Source organism: Pipra filicauda, unplaced genomic scaffold (genome assembly GCF_003945595.2).
Source record: "Pipra filicauda isolate LSUMZ 115617 unplaced genomic scaffold, ASM394559v2 scaffold17_size4572894_pilon, whole genome shotgun sequence".
NCBI lineage: Eukaryota > Metazoa > Chordata > Aves > Passeriformes > Pipridae > Pipra > Pipra filicauda.
This window is the reverse complement of record NW_024104287.1, coordinates 2,423,185-2,442,770: the sequence shown is the minus strand read 5'-3', so window position 1 is coordinate 2,442,770 and position 19,586 is coordinate 2,423,185. Positions and strand designations below refer to the sequence as shown.

The window sequence follows — 19,586 nt, the reverse complement described above, 5'->3', positions numbered from 1 at the left end:
ATTCCTCCTACCTTTTTCCATATAGTCTGCCCAAGGTGCAGACCATGAACTACATCTGTTATTGAACTTGAGATCACCTGAATGGTGACCCAGTAGTCCCTTCTTTTCCTCCTCATGGTGGCCAGAGAATGGAAATCTGAGCCTTTGAATTCTGCTCACCCATTTATTCTCACAATGCCTGCTGATGACCCGAGTGTGTTGTTGGGTGCACTCATTTGCTGAGGCAGTTTTTGAACACAGGTTTTACAAAGAAAGTTTGTGCTTGAAAGGTTAAGGCAACCTTTTGACATTAAGCTAAACAAAACTGTAAATTAAATCTGATTTGCATTTTCTCTAGAGAGAAATAGGTATGACTATTTCACACATTTGACGTAGTGAACTGACATTTTTCATAACAAAGACCTAAATTAAATTAACAAATTTAAATTAAATTAAATTAACAAATACCTACCACACAACATCTTAAAGTCTTTGCTTCTGCATCCTGTTCTAATCCAGACAAGAAATGACAATCCCAAAAATACCCCTTCCCCAGAGATATGTACTACACCATAGAGGAAGCCTTGACAAATAAGAAGTACCTTAAAGCACAGTGCATGTTGTGACCAGAGGGGGGGTCCCTCCTAGTGCTATACACACAGGCTGCTTCTAACTCTGTAGTTTTGTTCTTGTTCAGTAATTCTACTGCAGCTGAAAGCAAGCAGTTAGGTGAAGGCAAGGTTCCCTTGCACAAAATGGTAATCCAAGAATTTATTATCCTAACATTTTATATTGAAGAGAACTGTACCCAAGTTTAATGCCTGTAATTTTATTTCCATTTTTAAGCATCTTCTTTCCTTTTTTAATTATCATCTTTTTAGAAGCAGAGAACAAAGTGATTTGCCCAAGATCAGGCGGTGAGCCTTGGAAATGAGTCTGAATGTCCTGAGTCATTCTGGGGACTCACCCAGCAGAATATCCTTCCTTTTATGATTTTTTTCCATTTCTGGAGGCACTACTTAATTTGTGCCACCAGGACTTTTTAAGCGATTCAAAAAGATATGTAAAGCAGCGTGAATTCTAAGACATGAGCTACAAGGAGAGGGAAAAAAGTAGTGTCAAGAAAATAAACAAAAAAACCTTTTCCTGAGATTGCTCCTGAAATGAAGGCCTTGGAAAGGCTAGATGTTCACTATGGATAAAAGAAGGTTAATCGATCATCTATTGCTTCCATTACAGCAGCCACATTTCAGAATATGCATCATTCCTTTCAGAGGCAGGGAGAAAAGTTAAAGTCTTTGGAAGCCCAATGTAAAAAAATAAACAGGAGCTCTGGGTCAGCAGAGAGAGTAGCTCTAAAATGAAGGAAAAGAACAAGTGAGAAGCAAAAAAAGATCTGGGCTGAAGGGTTGACTAAAGAGTGGTAAGTGTCCAGTCTTCAGATCAGCAATTTCCAAGGTTCTCTAAAGAAATGGTAAATACCTGATCTCTAGTCAACAGAGCAGGCAAACAAGTTTCACCTACATGGATCTACATGAAATGGGTAACTAGCCAACCAGAATGCATTCTTAACAAAATGCTGGTGAGTGGATGACAATTTTAGCCTCAGTTCCACAGACCACAGGTTTCAGGACTTCCACTGTCACTAGAAACACTCTCTGGATCCATGCTCATTACTTGTCTTCTGTTAGATGTTATAGGAACCACTTACTAGGATTTATCAGCATTCATTGTCCCCATTTTAACTCTGTATTATGATGGTCTTCCCACTTCATATGCAGTAAAATACAACATCTTAACCTTCGAGGAAAAGCATCATCCTTTCTCCCAGTAAGCTTTCAGGGCAAAATTGCATCAGGTAGCCCACCATCACCAGTCAAGCCACCTTGAGAAATCAAAGCTACTCTTTTCCATTTGTATCTGAGACCTTATTTAAATTTTCGGTCACTAGACAGCCACGTACTTCAAGTAGAAAACTTACGATACAGCATATTTGACAGTATCATGGCAGGGCATTTCTTAAGCAATCCAGGGATTTTTTGGAACTATTCCTGTTATGAAAGAGTATCACCAGACAGTTATTCCATTCACTTATGGAACACACCACTCTGGCTTGTCAGAGTCTCCAGATTATTATCTCGAAAATGAATGACTCCCAAAACTATTCAGCTCTGCTGCTACTTACATATACTAATGACCAGACCTGTTATGCTGCTCACTGAGCGAGGGACTTTCTATTGGAAACAGAGCAGTCCTTCGCCTGCTTATAATACACAGAAATTTCTGATTTTTTCCATGCTGTTTTTTCCTGACTCCTCATGGCAGAAAACTAGTGAACTTGGTCCAAAAGTAGGAGGAATAAGGGGGAGATGGGAGCACTGTAACAGCTGAACAGCCCAAGTGTCTCTGTAAAGAGAGAAGCAGAGCAGCAGCCAGATGGATACACATCGGGCTCCAGGGAGAAGGTGTGGCTCCCTTGGCTTGGAATAAGGGGGAAAAATGGAAAATTCCACTACATGTCAGCTATTACTCTGGAAGGAGAACTGTCTGAGAATCCTATCCAAATTTCATGTAACAGTAATTCTGCTGAGGAGGAGTTTAACTCAGATGTAATATACTAGGGTCACAGTCTAATTCCCACACACAAGTCGCTCTGTCTAGAAACTGCAGAGGGTGCAACACTTATTTTAAGAAATCCCAGCCACGGAGACAAAACATATCTCCTTAAATGTAAGAAGTGTTTGAAGAAACATTTTCCCTCTGCAAAGACAAGAATAAAGGCACAAAATGAAAAAAAAAAAAAGGGAGAGATATAGACCCTAACTGAGTTTATTACCCCATACCACCACCCTGCCTAATGGCATATGTTCGCAAGGAACAAGCACTGAAAAACTGCCAAATATGATCCACAAGAACAGAAAAGTCTGCACAAGAGGCCTAAGCAAACAAGATTAACTTGTATGACTCTATGTTGTAGTGAGACTCAGGGTCAGCAACATGTTTTAGTGAAGCTGGTGTCAAAGGCTTTGCTGAACAGAGAAGAAACAAGGACACAAATCTCACTTACCAAGAGCAGCAGTTTAGGGTTTTAATCCTGCCTCTGATCCCCATTACCTGATTTTCATTTCAGCACCTGATCAACCTTAAGACGAGGACAGTCGCCTCCATGTTTAGCATAAGAGATGCACACAGCTTTTGTGTGCTATTATTGCTGAAGTAGCTGGAAGATAAAGACTAAGAGGGTTAAGTGGTATTACTTTCAGTGCAGACCTGGGCCACATCTCCCAGAAAGCTCCAGATACTCTGGGCAGTTCCAGAAAATGCATTGGCTGGCTTGGTGTCTGGGTAAATGCAGCCCATGGTTGCTGTGTTACTAGATTTATATTAAGCTGCCAGAAGCTGACATAGAATCCAGCCTATTACTAACTTGTTGTGTAGACAGTGGCACCTGCAGAGCACTGTTTCCAAAACATGTTGTGAGTCCAAACTCTAACTGAAATGTAAAACTGGAACTGAAAACTCCATCTTCCCTTCACCTGCTCGAGTCACACAGAGCAATGGATTTGTTTGTGCTTTGATCAGTGGCTTTTGCCATTCTTGGAGAATGGAGGGTGGAGGAAAAGAGTGACAAGAGATGACAGAGACTTCCAGAGGAACTCAGCAGGGAAATCTTCTGCCAAATCTCTTTGTTTCCAGTCCCAATGCATGGATCCCTGCATTTGCAAACAAATTGGTCTGCTGAGTGAGAATGAGAATTTGTTCTCTTGCACCTACAGAAGCAAGGGCCTGGTCTGCAGGTGAGGACACGAGGAAGGTTTCTTGAGCTCAGACTGACCTGCACATGGGGCTTCAGTTTCTTGAGCTCTGAGTCGCATGCAAGGCTTCCTCCCTCCAGAGTATTTCACCATGGTATGTGAAAGCCAGCAAGACCATTAGTGCATGAAGAACCTCCACAGAACCAGCATTGCAGTGTGCATCTCTTCCCCAGGCCTTTCTGGGGAAGGCACATCAGATTTTGCCTTGTTCCCCAAGCACGGCGCTGGTACCCAGTCAAAGACCCTTGATGGTGCATAAAAGTGGGCTCTAAACTTAATGAATACTAAGCATTGTATGGCAGGAAACATCTTCCTATCTTCTCACCCTCTCCCATGGAAGAGCTGATGCCAAAGAGTCATACACGCTTGTTCAGCACCTATAATAAACTATAGAAACATATTTTGAAAAGATAAACTGAACAACAAACAGAAAGGAAGAGAATGGAAGCATGTAGTTCCAGGATGCATTCAAATGCTGGCAGTTAGAAGCACTTCCCAGGTCTCTGCTCACCTCCTGGTCTTGTGTCTGAGCAAGAAGAATTGGACTGGAGTGGAGGAAGTGCCTGGAGCAGGGGGGAGCAAGGACCTGCTTCAGTGAGATCTCCACAGTTTAAGCAACTCACATCCTTGCCATGGGAGGCACCTGCCCAGCTGGCAGGTACATCCCAGCATGGTTTCAAGAACCTACTGTCACCAGAGAAACATACAGAGTGGAAAATAATGACTGGCCAATGCACAGCAGCAGTAGTTTGTCCTCATCACATGGAAGACACATTTTGCTATGCTCTGTTCATAAAAGCTTGGTGAAGAAAACAACCCACAGCAAAATCACTAGTGATTTGTGATCAGCACATGAGAGCAGTCATTCCATAAAAGGTAGGCATCTTACCCACATCTCTGTGTCTGCAGCACAAACATTTGAAGATGAGCAAGGCAAGTTTTTTCTCCTATGCCAAGTTCACCTAGGTCAGATGTGGATTAAAACTTCCATCTCCCTCAGCAACTCAGTCACACCAGAACTCCTCACCAGCACTATGTGGTTCTTTTAACCTGCTGTCTGCATACAAACCTTCAACGAAGTCGGAGGCTGTGTATACACGGTGCTTTGCATTGCTGACTCCCTCTGGTTTGTTCAAACTCCCAACTCCTAATTCAATCACCTCTATCAACTCATCTCGCTTGTCCTTCCTTACAGGTTTCTCTTCTGGGTGACGTGTCAGCCCCGTCTCCAGTTGATACACCTTCTGCAGGGTAAAGCTCTCAAAGGGCACAGCCGCATACTCCGTGGACAGCTTAACACCGCTGTGCACCTCTGCTTTGTCTACTTGGGAACGCAGGAAAGCCAGCAGGTTAGCCTGGGCCTTCTCTGGGTTACTTTGGTCAAGCCAAACGTCCAAGGGGTCTGGGTACTGGCTCTGCATCTTCTTAAACTGCTCGGCTCTGCCCTGGAGCTCAGCCTTCAACTGGGCAATTTGTTTCTTCAAGCTGACGATGTAATTGCGGTGTTGCTCTTCTCGCTCTTGCAGAACAGCTTCATATCCCTCCTTCACAGTCGGACTGTGTACCCTGGGCAAGGCAAGCTGCTGGTTGTCACCCTTGGGTGTACAAGCCAACATATAAACAATAGACATTGAGCAACAGGCCACTACCAGCAGGCCTACAAGTCGGGGGAGAAATAGAATAAATCCTCGTCGGAGCATCATATCTCAGAAAGCAGAGTCTAACCCCACACACGCAAAAGTTCTTACATCCATGCAGTGCCACAGAGGCCTCTGGACTTGGAGAACTCTTACACAGGTGCATGTATGTGCAGGAACGGACTTGTCAGCTCTCTTAAAATGTGTACTCTGCCTCTACATCGAGTTCTCTCTGGTGTTTACCCAGCAGGACCAAAAGCTAAGCTGTGAAGTAGACAGGACACCTCCTGATCCTCATGGCAACATCTATGTTGCTGCAATGTGATCAGATGGTGGCTGATGGAGCCTGAGGATCTGAAAGACAAATGACAAAGACAGTCATTCAGACAAGCTAGAATTTCGTCATTCAGTTCAGATCATTTAGAGTGTTCTAAGAATTTACCTTGTTTCTCAGCTGCTCTGGCAGATCCCAGAGCTGTGAAGTACTTGGGCCAAGACCCAAAAGATACCTAGATTCTTATGTGGGAAACCCTGTATGAATGTCTTTAAAGTTAATAACATGACTTGGCCCACTGCCAATGAAAAACTACTCCAGGCTTCAAAGTCTGCCATGCTTTAGAAATACTAGGAAGTGCCTAGTGGTGAGATGCTGAGTTGTTCAGTTCATCCAAGCAGTGATGGCCCTCCAAGCATTCTCACCTCTTGGAGCATTCAAGTTTTGAAAGAAAGGCAGTCAGTCCCACAGCTACCACAGACATTTTAGCTTCCAGGCATGTTTTTCCAAAACACCAGGGGGTAAATATGGTCCATTTGAACATATGAAGCCTGATCTGGAGTAGAAATTTGATAACCAAAAGACTAGAAGCTGTTACCAAGGCCAATTACTGCAACTAACATTGTTTGACATATCCTACCAGACGCTCCCATAAAAAGCAAATAACTAGGGATAGGACTTTTTTAGGAACATTCAGACCAAGTCTTACTCAAAATCAGGGGAAGCTTTGTTTCTATTCTAGGAGGCTGTTCTCATTGTGCACTATTTTAACTTTTCAAGGCCCTCTTCTGTTTCTCATAACATTATAAAAAGTTAGGTAACAATGTACAGCACTACTGTTTTTTTCCATGTATACTCTGCCCAGGACTACAGACCACAGAGGAGGTTTAGGGAAAGATGGCTTAGGTATTTTTTAAAATTAAAGAACTTAAAACTGGGAACATTATTATTTTTAATAAAACTTCCTCTAGTATATGTAGAAACAGGAAAGAAAAATTAGATAGTTGAATATGAATATTGATCTAGCTGTAAACTACATTAAAACAATTGTGCTGAGAACATTAACAGTGGGACTTTCAAAATGCCTCAGTTTTGGCCCAAACCCATGCTGGTGCAAGGAACTTCATCATTTACTCAGCTGACTGTATACTTAGGGCAAGTCTGAGTAACATCCTAGATTACACGGTGACGCTGCATTGTTAGACTCAAACGCAATCAAATTAACCCCTGAATGCTCTCCCCTCGGATGCATGCAATGACATCATGACACTCTTTGGACAACAGAGATTCATAGACCTTTCAGGCATACATCCTTTATGGCAGACCCTTACGTAAAAACAGTTTAACTAAGAATAAGACTTTCAGTGTTATTTTCAGTTATTTCTAGTCCTGAGTCAAAGTCTTACATAGGACTTTTTATCAACTGCCATGTGACTTCCCCTCCTCTGTCTTGGTTGATTATTACTCTAAATACAGCACTTATGCAGAGATATTTCTGATGTTTGAACTGTTATCATTATTTTATCAGTTTGCACAGCTTCTGGAAAAAAACCCCAACTTTTAGAGTAGAAAGTGAGGGGGCTAGACTGAGCTATAAAAATAGTACTGTGTTTTTCTCAGAGTAACGTTGAATGGTTATTATAGCGTTTATATGATTCTCTAGAAAATGTCAGCATTTCCAAACGAAGAATTGCTGATTTTGAAGAAAATATTCAAGCAGCAGGAAAAAAAGGACAGGCTGAAGTTGGTGCTCTTACCTTTTTGATGTGATCTTGTCTTCGGAACATCTTTATCTGCCACAGCTTCTTCTCAGCTTGCCAAAATCGTCCCTTGTTTATCTCCCTTCTTATGCCCTTCCCAGAAAATGCGTGTACTATGAAAAGCGCTGTCAACCTCGGAACACCTCTTCATTGCTTTCACATTTGTCAGCTGCCTACATCCTCAGTCTGTCTCCTGTGTGGTGAAAGGCTGTAGTGGAGACGCTTCCTATGGATGCACTATAAAAGCTGGCCTCCTGCAATGTAAAGAAGCTTGTCAAAGCGGGGAAAATTAATCTGGGCATTTCTAACTGTACAACAGATCTGGCTAGAAGACTGCAAGAAGGTAGTGTGCAGGGAGAGAGGGTCAGGAAGTGGTGAGATGTAATACATAAAACACTGCTGTGCTTGTATGCTTCACTTCACACAATTAGTCCATTGACTGAATTGGCAGAAGCTGAACATCACTGAAAGGATTAGTTGTGCTAACATGGTATAAACTGAAATTACATCTCAATGGCTTAGATAAACACACTATTTCATTCCTATAAGCAGCAACATATTCCAGTTTTGGGTAAAGAGTTCTTCAAATGTTAACCTTAAAATACATGTCTGTGTAGACAGCTATCTTCACTAAAATACAGTATGTCTCTCTTCAGGGTACTCTTTCTTTTCTATATAGTTTTCTGGTTTGTAATCTCACCCATCAAAGATGCATCTTTATAAACACTTCAGGACAGTAAATTAACAGAGCTATTTTGTCCTTTGAACCACCATTCTCCTAATAAAAAATCGAGGCCATGGATTTTCACCCTCTTCACAGGAATTTTACCGTCATGACTGGAGGCATCCTGATAACAAGCATTCATTGCTTGCTTTCTCTTGCTGGTTCTGTCTTATTGAATTTTACTGGTAGCTTCAGTGGCATTGCCTTACAGTGACTGACATTTAACTATACAGCTGTTACTGTACTACTATCTCATGGACATGCTTGTGAAAGCAGTCCCAATCCATGTCAGTGCCAAAAAAAGCAGATTAAGTCAACACTGAAGGTGGTCACGGCTAAGGCATCTCAGCTGCACGGACAAGTACCAGAAAGCCAGGGATGGTAACTCCTCCTAACAACCGTTCTGTTGATTTCACCAGACCGACAGTTTCACACCAACTGAGAGAGAGCCTGAGATGAAGAGAAGACAAACTGGTTTTTTGTCTGTTTTTTTCCAGGAACTGACAAAAACACCTCTGTATTTCACAGCAGTCAGCTGCATCAAGTAGTCTCTTTGCAAAAAGAAGCTGTAATGAATATGCAGTGACTGGTCTGACAGCTGAGGAAAAGGACAGTAATTCTAAAAAAAGTATTGTTTTGCAAAAACATCTTCAACCTCAGCTTAGCCTGTTAGCCCAGCCAGAGGTCAGCCCAGCTCACAGAGGTGCTCTTTGCTTGCTTTCCAGGAGCCGAAAAATTATCTAAACACTGAAACAGATTCTGTCGTCACTGTAAGCACTGTGTAAACAGCTCTGCACAGTGGAGGGTGATGCACCCAATCACAGAGAGAGGAAAAAACTTCAGAAAGTTGATTGGTTTGAAAATTTGGATGGTATGCACCCATCACTGCTTCTCATCAACATCTGTATTTTTAATGGACTGTAGAGTTACAGGAAATTTATCTCTGCACAGAAATGACAATGTATTTCAAGTCTCAACTTTTGACTCTCAAAAATGACACGAGAATTTGTGCAGAAGAAAGGGATTCAAAATATCTCTGTATATGTCTCCCCTCTGAGCTTCACGATTTCCATGCTCTTCAGGTTGAGGACAGAAGTTAATGGTAAAAGCATTGGCATAGTGAGTGCATTTGCATAGGCAGTGATCTCTTAGCACATATGGCATGGGTAATACCAAATAGTTCCACTTTTGCAAGTACTTTCTGCCACAGCTTCTTATTGTAGGTGCAACTCAGACTGGCAACTCCCATTTTAGCTCACAAATCTTTTTGAAATGCCTTTTTTTTTTTTTTTTTTCCAATAGAGGCAGGAAATGGCAGAAGTTGCAATTAGGTTTTGTGTAGGTATTTGAAACATCTTCATTGAATAGCAGCACACGTCACAGGGAGATTTCACTAGAAGCATATTAATCTCTGAAATGAGTTGCAGGGAGGAGGAAACAGATGTTTCACCCAGACTTTAAGTGCCTTACAAAAATAGAGAAAAACATTCTTCAGCCACTTGGCATTTGCCTTGAACTTTTTAATTATAAGGACTGTGCATAGGACTGCAGACAAATTAGTCTGCTTTAAATGTTAGGAACAAGATTTTTGCTCCCTCAGCTCCTTGACAGAAATTCAAGCCACTCAGCAGAATGGAACATGTCACAGGGATTAAAATCTAGTTTTACACAATTTAAGGTGCATATGCACTTTATGCAAAAATAAATTATATTTCTCCTTAATGCCAAATCATGATTTCTCAACTGCTTCTCAGCCCCGTTCATCTGCCCAGGGCTGAATTAAACAAAAGGCTGAATAAAGAAAAAAACCTGTCTGATAAACTGACTGGGAGCACCTTCATAACCTTCCTATATTGTCCCATTAAAAACGCTATCACTGCTCCCTGCTCGGTTGACACTAACACATCCCAAACCAACCACTTAAAATCTTAACATCTAGTTTGCAATTTTCAATCCAAATAAAGGATTGTTAAGAACTAGTGTCCAGAATGAAATTGCTAAATGCCAAATACTTGAAGACAGTAAACAACTTACTGTAAAACTCTTCATTTCCTAATCTTTGATTCCAGAGTCATTTTCAACAGAAAATCTTACTTATATTGTCACAGATGCTCTCAAAGAGAAAAGTCTCATTATCTAACCCTGCCCACAGAAAGACAATTATACTGTTCCCCTCTACAATGAACAATTACGGTCTGATCATCTTACAAATAGGTTATAACATACATCTGTTAGAAGCTGACTTTAAAACAAAACAAGAAACCCTCAAAAGCATTAACGCTTCTGGAAATACTGTGTCTTCTCGTCAGGGAACTGAGAAGTAGCTGCTTCATTCAAGAAGTAGGTTACGTTCAATATACTGCTATAGGCTTCTCACTCTGAAAGTTACCAAACCAATGCAGAAGTCATAACTTTTGCCTTTGTTAGCACTCTGGACCCCACTGCTGCTAATTTAATTGAGTTCCTCTTGCCAAGGTAAAGCAGTAACGTTATTTAACAGGACTACCTGCCATGCCACTTCAGCTGAGTTCTGAGGTCCGTGTCTACTTGAGTTGGACCATCCACTTACACATGGTCTCAATGCTCATGTCTTTCCCAAAGACAGTCTAGAACAGAAATCAAGGCACTCTGAAAGCCTTCTGCTGGTATATGCAGTAAACATGCCAGCGTTGTTGCAACTTTTACAGTAGTCATTATTACTATTACAGTAGACATCCAGTAATAATTATTTCTTCTACAGTATCATTACTTCTATTTTAAATAGAGCACTTAAAAGGCATATTGAAGTCCATTTGTCCTGCCAGTGCATACACATTCTGTGTGTGGGTTTTTCAATGTGGATACACAAACAAGAATGAAAGCGCCATTGCTTTCCACCCTCCACTGTTAATCAAATTAAAGTAAAAAACCCACACAAGTTAAACAATTAACTTCTAACTGCATCTGAAAAGAACCAATTTAACACCTACAATTATCTCCACACTCCAATAATACCATTTTTTCTAATAAAAAACCCCAATACTTTATGTTACTGCAACAACACTCCCCGAACTGCTTTCTCTCTCCCAGAACAATGTTATCCGTGAAAGACTTGGCAGTTTTCACAGGTCAATAACCAGCAATTGCAGAGGTCTGTATTAGGAATGTTATTTTTTGTGTAAGATACTCAGATGTCCACTTTACTGCTATAATACGCTACCCCTCTCTGCTAAACACATCCTCAGCACAACTTTTAGCTGGGGGTACTATAGGGCACTTCCAAAAGCCTTTACAAGACTTTCTGTGAGTTTCCACCACTCTGTGTATCCTTCAGTAGGCCATGGGACAGATGCATACCTTGTCAAGCTCCTAAGAGAAAATGCAGAGAAGAGACAACAAGCATGCACTGCTGCTTCAGAGATGCTCTGACTCACAAAGACCATCTCCATGCTACTTCAAGACAGAAATTACAATGCTTTTTCTCTGAAGGTCTTTTAGTATTTCTTGATTAAAATAAATAATAGGATAAATTTTGCTTATCTATTTAATTCTGAACTTGGGAAACTGTTATTTCACTTTGAAATGTTTGTTTATCCTCCCTCAGCGATTTACACAAGTGAAAGAAAACCAACTGCCACCACAAGAACAAGCAGTCATTCCTTTTAAGAATGAAAATGACCACAGTTTCACAAAAGAAACTCAGATCAGCATGAGCAAGACCTGTAAAAATGAAGGGATCTACACCTATGTATGCACACACTGCGAATGCTTGTGGATTTAGACCCATCTCTTCATGATTGTTATTTAAAATATTTTCTTGTACAAAGTGCATACTACTATCGCTTTATGCCAGGAGCCCTAAGGATTCTGCCAGATGTACATCACAGTACCACAGCCAGACTTCCAATGAAATCTGAAGCCCAGTATATGCGCACTCATGATGGTCATGAATCAGTGAAGGTTTAGCACCTATCTAACTAAGCAAGAGAGTTGTTTATCCATTGCTAAAAATGAACTACCATGCATGACTAAGTTATGTTCAGAAACAGGAAAGCCTAGCTAGGCTGAGCTGCAGGGCGGAAAGCAGTTTGTGTGTGTCACAGTATTTATCTAGGACTGCTTTAGTCCAGGCTATAAAAGCACTCATATGTTTAGCTGCCATCAGTCCAACCCTTCAGCTCCGACTGCACAGTGCAATGAAAGCCTTCTGCTTTGAGAAAAGCTGTTAGGTGACGAAGTACAGTAACAGTGAATTAAGGTATCTATCCTATCAAAGTCCTTGTAAGGTAAAAGTAGAGTTTTACGATGTCTGAACAATCCAGCCTGACCTGGAGATTGTATCTTCCTCTCCTTGCCAGAAATCCCTGGTACAGCTAGAATGCCCTGTACCAAGCTAGATATGGACTTGAACTTCATTAACTCCAGCAGAATTGGCAGCAGAAGAGGTTTTCTCCCTCCTGAGTCCAGCATGTGGGAACTGAGAAGAGACATCTGGCTCCCACAAGTCCAATGTTATATTCTTATGGTAATGCAGAGCCCTACATTTTGAGCTATTTGTACCTGAAATAAAATTTGCTGGGTAGTCTGGTACCAATACAGTGGTTCAAATAAAATAATTAAGAGTAAGGGTGACAACAGAAAAAAACATCTTGGTAGTCAAGGTATTAAGGTTAGGCAGGTTATCTAGGCTGAGCAAGAATTATCAGGATAGGGACTAATTTTACTGTTCAGCTATGGTTTACATTACAGAAGAAAATCAACTTCCTAACTACTAAAAAACCAGGATGCCAGAAAACAACTGCAGCCTGGTTCAGTATTAGACAACTTACCCAAGCTCCACACTCAGCTCTAAAATATGCAGCATTAACAGCTCATGTACCAACAAGGTACAACAGGCTCTGCTTATCTGCATTTTCCTATCAGTCTGGTCCGTTCCGATCGACAGGAAGAAGCCAGGCTCCTAACTCAGCCCCCATTTCCTTCCTGCTCCAGGTTAGTGCTTACTGTGAAACAAGATGTGCCACAAAGTCCCGTTTAGTTCATCACCACTGTTTTGATATGTGATTTTTGTCAAAGACAAACATTTTCTTGATATACCAGGAAAGAGTCGCCCAGCAATTCTTTGAAAAGCCCGCTCTCTTTCAGTTGTTTCAGTGAAACATTTTTTCTCTTTCTAGCAAAAGTTTCCAAATATCTTTTTCTTTTGTTTTTTTTTTTATTTTGGGCTTACACAATACTTGAATCTTTCCAACTTCACCTTCATCATTAAACTAGCCAATTCTTTATTATGGGAACTTGAAAAGATAAATCATAGCAAAGTCTCTGCAGAAAAGGTCTAGGCAGAGAGGAAAAGAAAGGAAGGTTTTCTATCTTTACTATTGTAGGGTCTTCTATCTACTTGGCCATTAAATTCTTCTTCCAAAAAGGAATTGAAAAAAACCCTGAGGACAATCAAAAAATGAAGAACTATCCTGCAAAATACAGCTATCTACAATTGACCTATTCAGGCCAATTAATTTTAACAGAATAAAGATATTTATCTTTGTATGATACTTTATCACTTATATGGATTTATTTTTAAATAAAATATTTCAATAGGTTGAGAATGCCTACTTTGTTTTAACTTAACAAATCATAGTGCTTCAAGTTTCCACTTCAGGACAGGTTTTGTGGGTTTCTTTGAAGGTGGCAGACTGCACACAGGCCCACAGAAAACTGCTTTTGGTCAAATGGCTATAAGAAAAATTATTCTTTTAATTTCATGAAAAATGTCATCACATTTCTATATCCTTTAGTTAAGTAAACCAAGCCACATTTTCAAGTGTTAGTGAGATACCTGCTCAAAGTTACTTCAGTTTCTGAGTTTTCATCTCTGATACTCAAATCATATTGGAAATGGGATCTATGCTTTTAATTTCTTTATGAGATACCTCAATTCAAACAATCAGTCTGATATACTACTTTACACCTGTTTGATATGCTAAATTACAGCCATAAATGTAATTTCTCATTGGTCATGAAATTTCAGTTCCCTCATTGACTCTATTGGTTTCTGGGTTAAAAACTGTAGTTTATTAAGGAGATTTTAATTGCAGTTACTGCATAGTTGACAATAGCTCTTAAAAAGCCAGCCATTCAGCTAGAAACACATTAAATGTTAACAGTTCATGCAAGAAGCATCCTGGTTCTCTAACACAGAGATGATTGATAAGTAAAGCCAGTTTCCCTTGCCAGTAAAAGCTATCTATTTTTCCCCTTTTGTTACATAAGAGAAGTACACCCTGCAGTCAGGACAGCATTTTCTGAAAAGTTCCAAAGAGCCTATCCCTTGAAACAACTTCAGGCTTCAATCAGAAGCAAAACATGTTTCATTCAAAGTTGTGAAACTCACAATATGAACTTGCTCTATAACACTTTTCCTCACTGTACTAGAAAGGTATCTGGCTTGGTTTGATTTACCAAATCATGTATCAAAGTTGACACAAACTAAACCATTTTTTTTAAAGGATAGTTAATTTTTTTCTTTTTTTTAAGAAAACATTTTCCTGCAATTAGGTGTAAAGCTTTTCAGAAAACAGCAATAGGAAAAAAAATTATAATCTCACAGCCTACAAGAATATTTGAAGAAATTTCCTTATGAGATGAAGCTTCATGCTACTACATCTTTGTTTCTCTGCATATGGAAACCTGCCTGCAAATGATACCATTATTTTTTATTGCAACAAAGATTGGCTAGAAAGTGTGCTGGCACAACTACATAAACTACTGAAATAAAAAGAATCAGTTGCTGCTGTGCCTTTATGGATTTCTCCCTTTCCCTCCTTTTAATACAGATTTCTGTAGAATATTAAAATCATACTATTTTCAACAAGAACCCATAGCAGTTAAACTCAGAGGAAGATATTCCTGCCCTCAAGCCAGTGCCCTCTAGTCTGCCTGTTTTCTAATCCGTAGGAAAGGAAATGTGGCTGTGTTCTGTAGTCTCTTACAAGTGTACATTGTCCTATTAATTTCTCTGAAGGGTTTAGTGTAATCATGCAACACATTCTGGATTACAGGTCTAAAAATGTAAATTCCTTACAGTAATAACCAACTTCTCCTATTGATTTTGTTGTTAATAACCTGTAACACTCAGCTGAGGAGTAGATATAGAGTTATAGAACCATTTTAATCATAGAATGGTTTGGGTTTAGAAGGGACCTTAAAGATCACCTAGTTCAACCCCCTGCCACAGGCAGAGACACCTTCCACTAGACTAGGTTGCTCAAAGCCCCATCCAACCCGACCTTGAACACTGTAGTGGATGGGGCAGCCACAAGTTCTCTGGGCAATCTGTTCCAGTGCCTCACCACCCTCACGGGGAGGAATTTCTTCCTAACATCTAATCTAAATCTACTCTCTTTCAGTTTAAAGTCATTCCTCTTTGTCCTATCCTTACAGGTCCTTTGTAAAAAGTCTCTCTCCAGCTCTCTTGTAGGCTCCCCTTAGGTACGAGAAGGTGCTATAAAGTCTCCCCGGAACCTTCTCTTCTCCAGGCTGAACAATACCAACTCTCTCAGCCTGTCTTCATAGGAGAGGTGTTCCAGCTCTAATGAAATACCTGAAGGATCCTATATTTCTTTTATCATTAAACCTCCACTACTTCCTTTCCTTATATAGTTCTATTATCACAGAAAAAGGGTTCCACAAGGCCTATTAGAGATGGCAATGAAATGTCTCACTACAAATGTCCCTAAAACAATAATCATTCTCCTACTGATGTGAAAGCATCTCCTTTTCCAAGCTGCAGTCAGTGTACAGGCAGTTTTTCAGGACTGTCACCTATAAGAACAAATGCCAAGAGAATTTATCAGTTTCTTGTCTAAAAGAGGAGGAAAGCAACAGTTCATGGAAGATGTTAGTTGGAAAACAGCAGCTGAAAAATCCTACAGAAAAGAATGAAATATGAACAAATTGGTGTCAGCATGTGGATGTGGAGCAAGTGAGAAAAAGCAAGTCATATCTGATTTAAACAAAACTCACACAGAGGAATAACTTTTAAGCACTAGGTGAGAAGGATTGTGGTAATTTAATTCTCTCCTCTGGTACCTACCCTTGACAATGAACTTGGTTTGACTTTGCATTGAAAGCATGACAAAAACCTCAGTGAAACTGGAGAAGCTGAGGGAAATCCCTGTGTTTTTAAAGGAAAATATAGATAAGAGAAGCTGCTCAATAGAGCAGCCATCTATTCAATGGTTTATATTGCAACTCATAGAGGATACCAAATGTTTTGGAAGGTGCAAAAAAACTTGTATAGCAGAGAAATACTATTAACTTTTGTGATTTTGATGATCCACCTATTCCCTAAGCATACATTTTTATTTTGCAACAGATATGCACAACAAACAATTCTCCTATTTGGGAACTGTTAGTTTTCTTCATTATTCCTCTGGATTTTTACCATGGTTTTGACCATTGCTTCAAAATTGGTGTTTTTCCATCTCCTTGCCAGAGAAGCCACATGCTTCTACCTGTTTAGGTACTTCTTTTAACTCCTTCTGAAAGGGAACAGCCATTTCCAATAGGTACTCTTCTTAATTAGTCCTTCGTCTGATTCTATTAAGTTGCAGTCAAAAAGGACAAACACATGTGTATTATATGTAAATAACTGAAAAATTCAAAGAACATAATTATCTTCTAGACAATCATAGGCAGAACTCTCCCTTGTTTACTTTAGGAGATATGCATGCTGAAAGATCTACTCACATTACCTAGAGATCTCAGGCTCCTGCTGAATTATCTCCTAGACTTCATCTACCCACAGCAAGAATCAGATTCCTGCTGGGACCCCAGGGAATTTACCTGTCTAACTTAACCACCTAGTCTGTCAGATGCCAGTGGGTGGCTGGAGCAAATTATCTATGCCCCAGACCTCCTGTTCTGCATGACTATTTGCTGAAGAGCTCTCAATCACACTATGCCAACTAACTTATTTTACATAATTACAGTGTCTTCATTACTGCAGAAAACTACGACTCAACAGAGGTAACATGCCAGGAAGTGAGAACCCTCCTGATAACTGACTTGCTGCCTGTAAGACTAATCCAGTGTCCTACTGTTTATTCATTTTATTAGTGATTTCAGTCACTTTTACAGGATTACTGGATATCAGGCAACCTGTGCAGTGCAATGGTTCAATGTATCTCCAGCAAGTCCAACACATCCAAGATGCACTCAGCAGAAAATGGAAAAAATATAATGAAAACCAGATGTTCCTGACCTCCCTTTTGGTTTTATACATACGCTTCTGCTTTATCTCAGGTATTCTACCTCAAAAATGTACAGTTGACTGGAAATATTAAAAAAAAAAAGGCAAGAACCAAGCACCAATCTGAGTTAACAAGTTGCTTGCCAGCTGAGGAGTCATGCATACATCCATTATTACAAGTCTAAAAATAGCAATCTTTTGAGAAGTTGTTAAAACAGCAAAAAGTGGCATGTGGATATAAAAGTAATACGTAGATAAAAGAAAAAGATGGTGAGAATCTATTGCAAACAAATGGTTAAACAAATAAAGCCATTTCACCCCAGCTTCAAGTAGCATACATTACCATCATTATCAGTGATGTCAGAGCCAACTGCTCTACATGGGGTCTTGCTGCATTCCCTTCAGAATGTCCAGGCTCCCAGGCAGTGGGGTCTATTCCAGAGGAAAGTTATACAGATTCCTAGCAGTCCCTGAACGCTCTTTAGGTGTTCTTTCTACCCATTTGTATCACCACCAAATAAGCCTCTGCAGAACAATGATGTTCCTTGCTGTTCAGCACTTTGCACAGTGGAAGTCAGGTCCACTTGGGGCCTCAGTGACTCTGTTGTGACAGCAAGGCATCAAATACCAGATGTGGCCCATAGCTTCTTCGTTCTCCCTAAGAGATGCACAGGTCATTTCAGAGGCTCTGGCAGAACCAGCTTGGCTGCTCTACTGAAACAACATATTAGTGCTGGCAATAAGCCTGGAAACTTTTAATGTGATACAAACTATGACTTCAGCCCAGAGGAAGAAGGGGAAGAAAATGGTAAATACCTTGAAATTAGAACTCCAGGATTTCATCCAGCCTTCAAAAGTAGGAGCCTAAAAGTAAATACCGTGCAAATATTGCAGCTACACAGTGAGGTTCCTCAGCTGTTGGTAGATCTGGAATTTCACACCAATCTGTCACACAGGGGCATCTAGAAGGAATTTGAGGAGCAAATGTGAGGCAAATGCCTTGGTTGCGATCTCACAGCATCATTTTGCATTTCCTTCTTTTAAGAAGCACATGACCTCAGGATCACTATTTTGATGTGTGCACCATTTGCTGGATGGAGGCTCTGCTCACTCCTTCTTGACTTGCAGAGGAGATACCCCATGAAATTCACTCCCTCCAAGCACTTTCTCCTTTATAAGGAAACTGTGTTTAAAGGAGGATAGGTACAGACATAATCCCTAGGTTGAAGTTACAGAATGGGTCCTTCCTGTACATTAGCACAGGAAGAAAACGATTCACAGTTTGAAGGGAACAAGAGGAGTAGCTGAAAAGCAGCTTCCTCCGATGCTGAACTGTGTATGGGGGTCCCTCTAGCTATGGGTCCCTAGTACCCAGCCAAAGAGGGCAAAAGGAAAGACAACTAACTGTAATGAGTGAGAAGACTTTCTTTTAGACAGACTCCTTTTCCAAAGTAATTCAATCTAAGAGTCTTTTTCTGAGTACACACTGCACTAGAGGCTCATGCAATAGAGCATTTGTTAGCAGCACACTTTACGGCTTGCAAAATGTAAAGTTCAACTGCTCATGCTCCAAAACACTGGCAAAACACAGCCATCCTTCAGCCCAAATCCACACTTTGGCATAACACTGCAAAATGCAGGCTATATTCATTACACAGGTTAGTTCTCAGGCTCGATCCATCTCAGTCTGCAAAGCTGACAAAAAAATTCACAAAATTACCATAAAATGCTTCCACCACACCCACAGAAGACAGCTCAGCTTGAAAAGTTTGAAAACTTTCTACACCAAAAGTGTGTGATTTTGAAGACCCCATCATGCCCATTTCCTGGTGTTACAAACACCTGATCAATCTCAGCTGGAAAACACTGCATCCATCACGGGGAACACTGAGAAAGCTCTCTAAAGGACACACCACTTTTTTCACCTGTGTAGCAATGAGGTAACTAGAAAAGGTTTCTCACAAAACTAAAACACTTCACAGTCAGACTACTTGAAACAAAGGGCTTGCTAAAAGTGCACTGTGTAAAGCAGAGCTCGACTTTGCACTTCATTAAAGAGGGATATGGAAACATGTAAAAAAAAAAGTAATACCACAAAAAGGATATGAGTGGGATTGTGATTGAATTTTTTTTTCCTTTGAAAAAGGGATGTTCCCCGAGGAACTAAG

General features: G+C 40.4%; 1 protein-coding gene across 2 annotated transcripts in view; it reads right to left on the bottom strand.

Annotated features, from left to right (window-relative positions):
- Window positions 1-19,586, bottom strand: part of CSGALNACT1 (chondroitin sulfate N-acetylgalactosaminyltransferase 1) — a 29,713-nt gene that overhangs the window by 9,592 nt on the left and 535 nt on the right. The window contains exons 2-4 of one of the 2 annotated variants that reach the window (XM_039379894.1): window positions 18,235-18,380; window positions 7,463-7,719; window positions 4,864-5,785 (exon numbers count right to left, since the gene is read on the bottom strand). In XM_039379894.1, coding sequence (XP_039235828.1) covers window positions 4,864-5,497 — 634 coding nt within the window. In that variant the 5' untranslated portion in view covers window positions 5,498-5,785; window positions 7,463-7,719; window positions 18,235-18,380. Of the gene's footprint in view, window positions 1-4,863; window positions 5,786-7,462; window positions 7,751-18,234; window positions 18,381-19,586 lie in introns of those variants that run through there. The other variant, XM_027721703.2, reaches the window with a different exon arrangement.